Source organism: Aphanomyces astaci (genome assembly GCF_000520075.1).
Source record: "Aphanomyces astaci strain APO3 unplaced genomic scaffold supercont1.32, whole genome shotgun sequence".
Taxonomy (NCBI): domain Eukaryota; phylum Oomycota; class Saprolegniomycetes; order Saprolegniales; family Verrucalvaceae; genus Aphanomyces; species Aphanomyces astaci.
The window spans coordinates 123,514-135,423 of NW_009798295.1; the positions used below are offsets into that span (position 1 = coordinate 123,514).

Here is an 11,910-nt window from a genome sequence, read left to right on the forward strand (position 1 = left end):
GGTCACGATGTGGGACCCTGGCGACGACGTCCACGCTGTTCAATGCCGAGGCTATTATGTGTGATCAATGTGGGGGCACGACGCAATCCGAGGTCACGATGTGGGACCCTGGCGACGACGCAATCCACGCTGTTTGATACGCACTGTATGCGACTGACGTCAAGTTCCAGCCAGCACATCGTCCCTCCGGCCGCGTCGGTGAACAAAAGCACTATTTTAGTGGTAAACATAAGCTCCTCTGCTTTAAGATAGTAGCGTCCGTTTCACCTGAGGGGTTGCTTGTCGAAATGAGTCCTCACAAACCAGGGTCTGTGTCGCTAACCTCACCATGTTCCGAAGCCACCTGGACCAACACACTCAAGCGCTTGCGAAGGACAACTACGCCGACACCATCAACAACAACGGCGAACTCTTCCGAGAGCATCTTTCCTTGTGGGTGGTCCTTGTGGACAAAGGCTACATCGGTCTTGCGGCGTCGGCGCGTGCCATTCACCCGAAGAAGAAGGCTGTGAGTGGCGCGTTAGACCGATTTGATATGGACAGGAACAAGGAAGTTTCTTCTGACCATGTCGTTGTCGAAAACTTCTTTGGCTGGGTGTGCTCACTTTGGAAAGTATCCTACGCGACATTCGTCTGGGGTCAGAAACTCTATGATGACATTCAGCGATTCACGTTTGCCCGTGGCATTGATGCCGTTGTACCTCGAGGACAATGCCACTATCTGTCATGGCACGCTACAAGAGCATGGCAGCTGAGAACACCTCAAAGAGAGCCGCGAACCAACGTAGATACCTACAGCGCCGTGCAGAGCGGTTTGCGACTGAAGCTGCCCGCGCCAGCCGTACTTCGCGGGGCACATTCTTGTCTCCCATGGTGAGTGGTCGCCGCTGATAAATACAGTACATTGGTTTTAATAAATCATTTTGCTATTTGTATGCAATAAAATGATATAAATACACACAACAAGTATAAATATATCTGAACTATTATATTATGGAAACTGTGTCCTTGATTCCGATCTACTCAGCTATCATTTACAATCGAATCATTTTGGAAATGACTTGGACATTACTGAATTGCAGACTCATGGGGAAAACACTGTATTTCTTCAGAAATACCCGAGCAAATCATCAGTAGCTAAAGCATACATAGTATTAGATATACACGAAGCTTTCACTGAAACATTCATGCTCTTCCGAAATACGAACTGGTTTGGTGACCTATTACGTAGCAACACCATCGGTGTTGTTTCGAGGCAATAGCTCTTATGAAATCGTTAAGGTATGCTCAAAATCGTTAAGCCGTCATGAAAAACGTTAAAAAAACGTTCATACCCACCAAAATTCTGATAAAATGGCGCCTCTATGTGCGATGTCATACCAATTTCATCAGATGGCTCAAGGACAGCCGAACAATTCAGTAGTATAGTTGTCCTTCAATGTTTGCTCCCTGGTCAAAACGAAATTCCCATATAAAACAATACCATATAAACTTTTCAAGGGTTGATTTGAATTGACACAAAAGGCTGCATTTACCTCACTTTGACAGGCTTAATTTATGAGGACATTTGAGAATATGCCGCAGTGCAAACAACAAGGAAATCGACTCTCGATTCACGAGAAGAACTGGATTCGGGCGTATTATGCGTCTCACGTGCCCATTAAGACAACCGCCGGTGCAGCAGTGGGTCACGGAACAATTTGGCCACACGCTCCACATCACGACCATTCGCCGAATCCTGAGGGACAAGCACAAGATCGAGACCTATAACATAAAGGAGGAGTCGGCAAAGGGTCGGTACAACTTTCAGGGGCCAAAATACCCTAAATTGGACAAACAAGTTGCCGAGTGGGTGGTCGTGGCGAATGCAAAGAATGCATGCGTGACTGGCGAGTTATTGGCGAGGAAGGGGCTCCAAATCACCACCGAGCTGAACCTACAAAATCAAGTCAAATGCTTCCATGGGTGGTTGTACCGCCGTTGATGGAACACCTCCAGTCTCTTTACATTAGCTCCGGTCATTCGCTGGAGCGATTGCTTAATTGAGTTTGATGTATGAATCACTGGTTATCCACCAAAAAACCCTTCAATTTCAATATTTTGTATCACCTTTATGTCATCAACTTCCTGCAATAGTTTATGTCGTTGCATGGGAGCAAACCTTGGAGGACAACTGTACTGTTTCTATTCTCAGAAATTCTGTTTCAAAGAGGGAATTGCAGTATCCGGAGAGAAGTGAAGATAATTGCCCTATTCAATACAACCGGATAAATGGTAATTATCCGGAGGGCATGCAGCTCGATGTGGACTGCGACGTCAAGTTACGTCTGACCTTTGAAACGGCTGAAGGAACGCTGGTGATTGCGAACCTCAAGTGTTGGATGGTGGCGGCGCCACTACAAGACGGCCTGGGCGACCTAATCGTGAGTCGCGACGTGATGGCGAAGCTCGGGTATTGTCCCCGTTCGTTGCTGCTGAGTGCGCGGCGAACGCAAAGCGTGTACGACCTGAGCCAGTTGGGCGGCAAGGACACGCCGCTAATGGCCGCCATGAAGGTGGTCGAAGCGATGGAAAACTTGCCATCATTGCCTGAAGAAGCGTCGCTGTATCCCGAGGAAGAACAAGCATGTTTTCCTCAAGTGACTCCTGTTTGGTCGAAAGAAAACGACCAAGCTGTGGTGCGCGCGAAGCTGAAGGACAAGGTCAGCGAATGTCGTGCCGCGGGATGCGGCAAGGATTTCGCTGCGGTGCTGTGGGCGCTGTTATTGCGCTACGAAGACGTGTTTCGGCTTTCGTTGTGCCGAGATCCGCCGGTGGACGTGGCGCCGCTAGTGTGACGCTCAAGGCTGGCGCTGAACCGATGCGGTGCAAGGCGCGCCGCTATTCAAAGGAGCAGCGGGACTTTATGGCACAGCACGTTGCAGAGCTACATGCAGCGGGGTTATGTTACAGCAATCACCGGTCAAAATGGTGCTCGGCACCATTAATCTTCAAGAAGGCCGAAGCGAACGATTTTCGCATGACTGTGGACGTCCGTCCAGTGAACGCACAGACGGAGCGCATCATTTGGCCGATGCCGATGCTGGAGGTGATTTTGGATCACCTCGCAGGGGTGCTAGTGTGTTATTTACCCTCGACTTTTTCAAGGGTTATTGGCAGTTTGCGCTGGACGAAACGTCGCAAGAAATGTTTTGTACCTGACCGACACCGGCGTGTACACGCCAACGCGCGTGCTCATGGGGGGTACCGACAGCGTGGCGTACTGCCAATCGTCGGTTTAAGAAATGTTCCAAGACGAGCTCTACCGCTCGTTGTTGATCTGGTTGGACGATTTGTTGGACTACGACAAGTCCAAGGAGGGTTTGTTGGCCGCGCTCCAACGCGTCCTGTCCATCTGTGAGTCGCACGGACTCAAGCTGAACCCGAAGAAGTGTCGGTTCTTTGAAACCGAAACGCGCTGGTGTGGCCGAATTTTGTCGTCCGAAGGAGTCAAACACGACCCGGAACGCATCAAGGCGTTGCAAGATCTGAAGATGCCGGTGACTGGGCAAGATCTGCAGCAATTCATATGCGCCATGAATTGGATACGCATGTCGATCCCGAAGTACAAAGTCATTGTACAGCGGATTACCAATCTGCTAGAGTTGGTGTACAAGGCGGCTGGTGGACGCACTCGACAGAAGGTGCGTAAAGTTGTGTTGGTCGACGTGGGATGGAACGCTGAGTATGTAGCGTGCCTCACAAGTTGCAAGGATGCCCTGGGCCGTGTGGTGATCCTCGCCCATCCAAAGCCGCAGCGGCTTATTTGTGTGTTCGCCGACGCCAGCGATTTGCATTGGGGCGGCGTAGTGACTCAAATTCCTCACGATCAGGTGGATCGTGAATTGGACGCGCAAGACCATGAGCCGCTGATGTTTCTGAGCGGCACATTTTCTGGCGCGGCGCAACGATGGGCAATCGTCGAGAAGGAGGCGTTCTCGATCGTGGAGTGTCTGAAGCGTGCAGACTACCTGCTCCACAAGCCCGGTGGATTTGCGTTGTTCACTGACCACGCAAACGTCAAGTTCATTTTCAACTCGGTCAGTGTGAACGCCGCGATCCCGAAGTACACGGCAGCGAAACTCGATCGCTGGGCGCTACTACTCATGGGGTACGATTACACCATTTATGACATCTCTGGTGATGTCAACGTGTGGGCGGATTTGTTGTCCCGAGGGGGAACAAATTCCAATCTTATATGCCCCATCGTGCATGTGCCGTTGCAGATTTCGCCGTTGCAAAATGATGAATTCATTTGGCCAACCATAGCCGAGATCGTGGATGCTCAAGTCCAAGCCGTTGGAAACGGAGAATTTCCTGTCGCCGAGCTGGTGGAACACCAGGTGGAAGTAGGCGACAACGACGTGCCGGTGGTCAAGACCGCCACTGGAGCGGTGTGGATTCCGACGTCTGCCAGTGTCCTGCAGATGCAGTTGTGTGTGGTCGCGCATTTTGGTGTGGGAGGACACCGTGGGATCAACGCGACGAAGCAGATCCTGGGGGATCGATTTTGGTGGTCCGACATTGCCTCGGATGTGTCGTACTTTGTGGGCCGTTGTTTGCGTTGTGCCAGTACGGGTGGTCATGTTTTGCTCCCGTTTGGTGCAACGGCGCATGCCACAAAGCCCAATGAAATTCTTCATTGGGATTTTCTCTACATGGATGGTGGCTACATCCTTGTGGCCAAGGATGATTTTAGCCAGTTCAAGTGGTTGTGGGAATCCGACGTGGCGAACGCGCAAGTTGTGGCGGGTTGTTTGCTGCGTGGTCAGCGTTATTGGCGTGTGTTATCACTGCGTGAGTGACCAGGGATCCCACTTCAAGAACGAGGTGATTGCCAAGCTCAAGCATGTGCTCGGGGCACATCATTTTACCACGGCCAGATGTCCGTGGGCGAACGGAACAGTCGAAAGTGCGATGAAAACGACCCTGAAGGCGTTCCGTGCACTCCTGTCCGAGTGGTTGATGCAGCCAGACCAGTGACGGCTGATTGTTCCAGTGGTGATGTTGGTCCTCAACCAAAGTCCGCCCGACACACTCGGTGGTGTGGCACCGATTACTGCCATGACGGGTAACCGAACGATGTCTTGGATACCCCTTGGATTGGATTCCAATTCCGGCGGCGACAAAAGTTACAACGTTACACGACTTGCTGTCGTGGCGAAATGATGACATTGCGGCGATGGCAACCGCCTTGGACAAGATGCATGCGACGGTGTTGGACGCTGCGACAAGAAAGCGTCAGAAAAACCGTGAAAGAAGATCGAAGAAAAAAGGTGCGGAAATGGCCCAGTTCGACGTGGGCGATTTTGTGCTTTACATGGACGTGTGGTCGATTTCGCACTCAAAGCTGAGTGTTATATGACGTAGACCAGCTCAAGTAGTCAAGACAACATCCGACTGGATTTTTGAAATCCAAAATATGGTGACGGGGGTGGTCCAAGCCCACAGCAGTCGTCTCAAGTTTTATGCCGACGACGCCTTGGATGTGACGGAAGAATTTGCCATTCGCAGAACCCCTGAACCCCTCCCAAGAAGGTATCAAAGTGTTCGGTTAGGTTGGATATCCTAGGTGTGATCCTATTCGCTAGTTAGATTATTGGCTGCCCAGCAGCTGTCTGATTAGGTTAGGGTTAAGCCCCAGTGACTACTTGCCGCTGGGGGGAATTCACTTTGTGATTTGCCTTTGGATCGGACTTCGCAAGGTCCGTCAAGTTGAGACGCAACAACCACCTCTTCGCCGAAGGCATCAAACCAAGTCGAACACAACATATACTAAAAAGTATGGTGCCTGCTCATGCAATGCCACTTTTGAATTCCATGGCGTACCCAGTTTTGATTTGTGGGATGACGGACCCCGGGGGGCAATTTCCATCCTGTTGCGTTCTTCATCATTGGCAAAGAGTCCACTGACGAGTACGAATGGGTGATTTGATGACAGTGTACGAGGCGGTTGTTGGTAGTACCCTCAAATTAAACTACGCCATGGGGATGCTGCCAAAGCCCCATGGCTGCAATGAAGAACCTGTCCCAACTTGGAATCAAGACGCTGCTGATGTGTTTCTACCATTGTGTGGCTTGCGTCAACAACCGTTTGGGCGGGGCTCTAAAGCAAGTCAAGGCTTTGGTTTCCAAGCACATGTTTAAGATGTACTTCAGCCGGTGTGAACTTGAATGCCAGCAGTACTGGGAAGCAGCGAAAGTCGCATGGTCGGCATGCAAAGTTCTCGTTGCCAGGGACTTTGCACGGTACTTCGAAGAGCAATGGTTCTCGGGGGACACTGCGAATTGGCAGGCGTACCATACAATCAACTTGGATCTATACTTCAGTTCGACCTGATGTTCTACTTGTAGGGATATTCACCCAGCGCACGGTTCATGGTTTATGCGCAACGTTCCTTCAGTTGGGCACAATAGCCGAAGAGATATCGACGTACAGAGCCCAACCCCCCCAACCCCACCATTGCAAACGAGCCCATCGCCTAGCAAGAAGCTACTTCGGCGCTTTCGACGTTTGATGCAGTTTGCGCTGTTAGAAGTTGTCGCCCCAATTTAGCGTTTGGATTGGAGGTTATCCCCCCCTTTCCTGCCATTCGAAATGAGCCCGACAACACGCGAATTCGCGGCATTATCCCTCATCGTGCCATTTTAGTGGCAATTGCGTTTTTTGAAGACGACGCCGCCGAAGGTGCCTTGTGGATCGCATTGCAGTAGGCGGTATTACATCTGTGCCCGGAGAGGCGATTTGGCCCTCGCCAATGCATACTACCACAGAGACCGGGCGAACAACATACGCCATATATCGATTTGCGGTGGTCATGCCCAACCGCCGAATGGTTGATTTGGACAACTTTCCCGGGACACTTATCCTGCTAGGGCAACTACTTCTTCAAGGTTAAGTACTGTTACCACTTGCTATTTGCTCTGCAGCAACAAATCAACGACGTGCGGGGCATGCCTTTGCCCCCTCACCCCGACGAAGCGAGCCAGCCCCGCGATTCTCTGGCCGTCGCCGAAGCTCTGGGGTAGGAGGAAGTCATGGAGGAAGAACGCTTGTAGTAGGTGTTGGCTTACTACTATCTCTGTACTGACAAGGTAATCACCGTGTATTAGTAGTTAATACTCAAGTTCATGCTCGAGTACGTTGTGGTTTTATGATGCAGTGGGGGAGGTGGCCCACCAGCACTCGTGTACCGATTCCTGCAATCTCCGAACCCACAAAGTACTGTTTCAAGGGGTACGACGTCGTACAACCCCCAATGCCCATGATGAATCAGGTAGTTTTGGTGAATAGCAGAACTGACTGTGATATAAACAATAAAAACGTATTTAGAAGTCAGGCGTGAACTCGGGACTGTTGTGGTTGTTAAAGTGACACTCAACCCCTGAGCTACAGAATCTGTTATAATTTTGTTATATAATGAATAGAGAAACGTTGTAATTCATGGCCGTCACTTTCAAATTCGACATCGTGGGCATTGCACCTGCGCCTCAGATAATGGCTGGGGTACAATGCGTAGTAGCTACAATTGATCTAATAACACTACACACGAATAATAAGTTGTCAATAACCCATGTTCATGTTATCGTCGTCGATGCATGTCATGTCGCCGTCGAATGTCCGTGTCCGGCCAACGCCGATGGCGATGGTCCTTTACGTGCTCATTGGAGCGGTCCAGCCTCGGTCGGTGGTGCGATCGTGACGCGTTCGATGCCGCTCGTCCTTCTGAACATGATGGATCACATATGCCCTACCGAAGTCAGTTGCTTGTGCCCTGTGGTAATCGATGACGTAGTCCTCCACCGGATATCGATGACGTGGTCCTGCGCCGGTCGTGATGTGTGCTGCAGTGTTTCGTGGCTTTCGCGGCGTTTCGTGGCGATCGTATTGTTTAGACCCGCCCGAAGTGTTTGGTGGCATCGTTCTTGTGGCAGTCACTGTTTGCGAGTGTCCTACGCCATCGAAAGCGGTTCAACCAAGGTCAGTGGCATCTGTCGTGGGTGTTGCAGTTGATATCCCAACAAAAATTGAAGTACCTGCGCTGTGATGCTTCATGCTTGTGTCGCTGCTGCCGTGCGCACCCTGTGGCGTGGTAGGCAATGGTCCAAGCGGTCGGCGTCGGTGGCACAGCCCGCCAGTCACGCGTTTCTGAACAAGGTGTTACCTGTGACCGTGGATGTAGTTCTGTTGGGGGTTGGGTACGGATGCGTTTGGCGTTTGGGCGGGTCCTCATCCACGGCAGATCGGGGTGGTCTAGGCAGCGCGTGTGAAGATGGTGGAGTTGAATTCTACCTTGTGCGTTCTGAATTGTACTTTTGTTAAACCTCGTCCCCCATTCGGGGGGGGTCGCCGCCCTCGTCCCATGAGCCTCACACGAGATTGTGTCCACTACGATATATACATTATGGGTTTACATTGCGGGGTCGAGTCGAATGTTGGTCGATGCCTCGTCGCATGTATTGATATTACCAGTCCACGAGACCATCGAGGACCGCTTACGAATTTATATCAATTTTCAGAGGGAGTTGAGCGACAAAAAACCTTTACCACTTCCAGTGCATTCAAAATCAATTCATACAAGTATTATTCGGAAGCAGGTTATTAGACAACGATATCCGTAAGAATGCTCTGGTCGTCGTCACTTTCTTCATCGTCACTTGACTCGTCATCTCCAGGCAGCGAGGGTTCATTCGCAGCTTCATCGGCAGCTTCCAACTCGACAAGGTATGCACTCAGTTCAGACACTTTCTTCTTCGTATGACTGATGCATCGATAGATCACGTCACTTGGTACTCCCCCCAACGCAATGTCCAAGCGCCACCGCACATCCTCCATCGTCGTCTCCGTGGTATATTGCCGACCGACGATCCCCTTCACGTAAGCCCAAATGTACTCGATTGGTTGGAGATCTGAATGGTAGGGTGGCGTGTAGACAACCTCATATCCACGGGAGCGAGCAAGCGTAACGACTTCGAGTACGACATTTTCCTTGATATAAGCTTTCAGCTTCGCCCATGTGACCGTTCTGTGTTCATCTACCGTAGCTTCGACTCCAATACGCTGACAAGCTTCCAGTAGGTCCTGCTTCTTCCAGGTGCCTTTTGGGGTTGCAAGCGGTAGCCCCTTGTGGTACGACGCATTGTCCATCACAATGACAGCACCTGTCTTGCCGAGTAAGTCCAACTCGTCCATGAGCTGCTTGATCCAATCAACGAAATAGGCGTGGTCAAACATTGAGTGATAGTTTTTGGGATGGCGTCGGCCACCGCGAAAGACCCGCGTCGTAAGTAGCTTGGACCCATCGGCTCCGTCGTCCAAAATTCCGGCGATAATGCACAGTCGCTGCCCCTTGTGCTTGGGTTTTGTTGCGTTATCGAGCTTATCGTCCGGGAAGTACTAGCTGTCATTGTGCCGCGCTTAGTTTTGGTGAATATAGGATTCATCCATGTAAATAACAGGTCGATGAGGTGTTAGTTCAATCGTACCAGACATGAATTTGATGTATTTATCTCGAGCAACAATAACTTCATTAGTCAGACCATATTTGACCTGACCTTTTTTGTGTCCTCGTTTGAATCCTTGATTTGATAGGTAGTCTTGAACAGATCGTAGACATGCCATTTTATCTTTTTCGTCGGTTTCATCAAAAACAACATAACCATGTTGTGCTAAAACCGTCATAACATCTTTTGCCACAACTCGGGTTCGAGTTCGACGTCGCTCACGGACAAATTCTACAATTAGACGCAACACTGCTTTTGTCTTTGGAACTCGTGATGAATGTATGGTATGGCTAGCTGGTACTTGTTTGACTACAATTGACTTTGAATCTCTATACTGTTGCCATACCTGTCGTACAGTTTTTTTACTGCGCCCAAGCAGCATTGCAATGTGTTCATTCACTGAATCTAACTTCAAGTGCCTGAAGTGTACATGCAGGCGCAGGATGTCCAGGCGTTCCTCTTTTGTCAGCTCTCGTGGCCGCTCACTCCTAACGTACGACAGTATTCCATCGTATTCAACTTCTGTGATGCTGGTGTCACGGGGCATTGCAATGTGCACATGAAATTGGTGGCGTGCAATGCACACCTGGAAGCGATTCACTATCCGGACGATATTTAACGATTGGAGGATCTATCGTGCATAAAATATCCAAAACTCTGAGAGAAAAATATCTATTGAGTTTGAAAGGATATAAAGTTTAGCATGTCCATTTCGACTACAAATAATTTGTTTTACAATTCAATCTGGACGGCTATCAAGTTTCACGTCGAATTAACCATGCAGGCGTATTCTGCATAAAAAACTGCATAGATGCATGTATTTTGATCGAGGAAGATTGGGTGGAACATGAAAACATTCGTTACAGGTCCTCGATGGTATCGTGGACTGTACATACAGTCATGCCCCCATTTTTGCACGACCATGATTTGATAAATAAATACAGGTATTGGATTCCAAAGTGTAAACGCTTTATATAACATCATACAAGTTGGCATTAGCAGAGTAGTGAGAATCTGCAGAGGCCACTTAAAAAGCCATCTTTTCAACCCATATGCTGGATAGTTGAAGTATACGGTCCGATTTTCCGGAAATCCTTCGCGTTTTACCGCTTTCTAGTCTGTTTTTCACGGTTAGCCTGCAATACTAACCTGAACGTTTGTACAATACGTAGTACCAGTGCTGTACAAATATTCAGGTTAGTATAGTACGTAGTACTGTACAAATACTTGTGGATACAATACTAACCTAACAAAATAACGATACTTTGGGCAATGATAGTTTTCGTTCAAGAACCTCGCCGAATCCGTGACAAATGGCATGACAGAAGGGAAACGTTGCTCGTAATTAGCAGTTGTCTATTCCCATTAATGGATTATCATTTTTTAGACATTCCTCCGCGAGGGCCGACACTAGAACCACATGTTATGGAACCGCTGCGCCAATTGTAACGCGCCTGCTCGACCACGGGTCGGGCACCGTGACCATCTTGGAGTCGCTCAAGTACTTGCTGGCGACCCCTGAGTGGACCCCCATTAGGCCCGTGGAGTTCCACTGGTATGCCGCCGAAGAAGTCGGCCTGAAGGGGTCCAAGGCAATTGCGGCGGAGTATGCGAAGGCCGACACAGCCGTGTACGCCCAATTGCAGCAGGACATGACGGGTTACGTCCGCCCTGGCACGACCCCCATCGTGAATTTGATCTCCGACTTCACGAACGAGAACCTTAACACCTTCGTGGAGACGCTCGTCACGACATACTTGGGCCTCCCCGTGACCCACTCACTGTGCAAATACGGCTGCTCGGACCATTTCTCGTGGAACGCGACGGGGTACCCCTCGACGTATCCGTTTGAAACCAAGTTGAAGGACTTGAACCCGTTCTTCCACTCCAAAAAGGACACGATCGACACCATCGATTTCAACCACATTGCCGATTTCACCAAGCTCTCGATTGCGTACGTTGTCGAGCTGACTCAGGGCAGCGCCACGGCATGCTAATTGCCTCATTGTTGTACCATTCCACGGGCTAGCTTCCCTGTATCGTGTCCGAAACTGATTCCCGTTAAGAATAAATGTCAATCAACCAGACTGATTCATTGCCTTTGGAAAAGTAAATCCATTTTTAATTACCTACTTAAAATGAACTTTAGTGTCGAACGCAACCAAAAACGTATCGCAAGCTGCGTAGCGTGATGCTACACCAACAAAACTGATAGCACATTTGGACTGTAACGTTAATAGAATCCACAACTTTAGATAGGAAGTTGTACTTACTCTGAGTAAGCCACCCAACGACAGGATTTCAACCGAGTAATGTATTAGGCAAAATGAACTAGAAAGGGTAGCCTTCTACGTCCATATGGCCAAC

At 49.6% G+C, this 11,910-nt stretch overlaps 5 protein-coding genes across 5 annotated transcripts; all 5 read left to right on the plus strand.

The window, feature by feature from the left end:
- Positions 1-328: 328 nt before the first annotated feature.
- H257_11110 (hypothetical protein) lies at positions 329-755 on the plus strand (the record flags this gene model as incomplete). Its single annotated transcript, XM_009837949.1, has 2 exons — positions 329-597; positions 665-755. 2 exons carry the CDS (start codon positions 329-331, stop codon positions 753-755), a joined length of 360 nt encoding a protein of 119 aa, XP_009836251.1.
- Positions 756-1,642: 887 nt separating this feature from the next.
- H257_11111 (hypothetical protein) lies at positions 1,643-1,984 on the plus strand (the record flags this gene model as incomplete). Its single annotated transcript, XM_009837950.1, has 1 exon — positions 1,643-1,984. The coding sequence occupies one exon, from the start codon at positions 1,643-1,645 to the stop codon at positions 1,982-1,984; it is 342 nt and encodes a 113-aa protein (XP_009836252.1).
- A 4,062-nt stretch (positions 1,985-6,046) lies between these two features.
- Positions 6,047-7,068, plus strand: H257_11112 (hypothetical protein; the record flags this gene model as incomplete). Its single annotated transcript, XM_009837951.1, has 3 exons — positions 6,047-6,336; positions 6,394-6,577; positions 6,916-7,068. 3 exons carry the CDS (start codon positions 6,047-6,049, stop codon positions 7,066-7,068), a joined length of 627 nt encoding a protein of 208 aa, XP_009836253.1.
- A 566-nt stretch (positions 7,069-7,634) lies between these two features.
- Positions 7,635-8,310, plus strand: H257_11113 (hypothetical protein; the record flags this gene model as incomplete). The annotated part of the gene is made up of 4 exons (XM_009837952.1): positions 7,635-7,730; positions 7,936-8,072; positions 8,137-8,238; positions 8,298-8,310. The coding sequence occupies 4 exons, from the start codon at positions 7,635-7,637 to the stop codon at positions 8,308-8,310; spliced, it is 348 nt and encodes a 115-aa protein (XP_009836254.1).
- A 2,551-nt stretch (positions 8,311-10,861) lies between these two features.
- H257_11114 (hypothetical protein) lies at positions 10,862-11,540 on the plus strand (the record flags this gene model as incomplete). Its single annotated transcript, XM_009837953.1, has 2 exons — positions 10,862-10,884; positions 10,931-11,540. The coding sequence occupies 2 exons, from the start codon at positions 10,862-10,864 to the stop codon at positions 11,538-11,540; spliced, it is 633 nt and encodes a 210-aa protein (XP_009836255.1).
- Between the last annotated feature and the right edge of the window lie 370 nt (positions 11,541-11,910).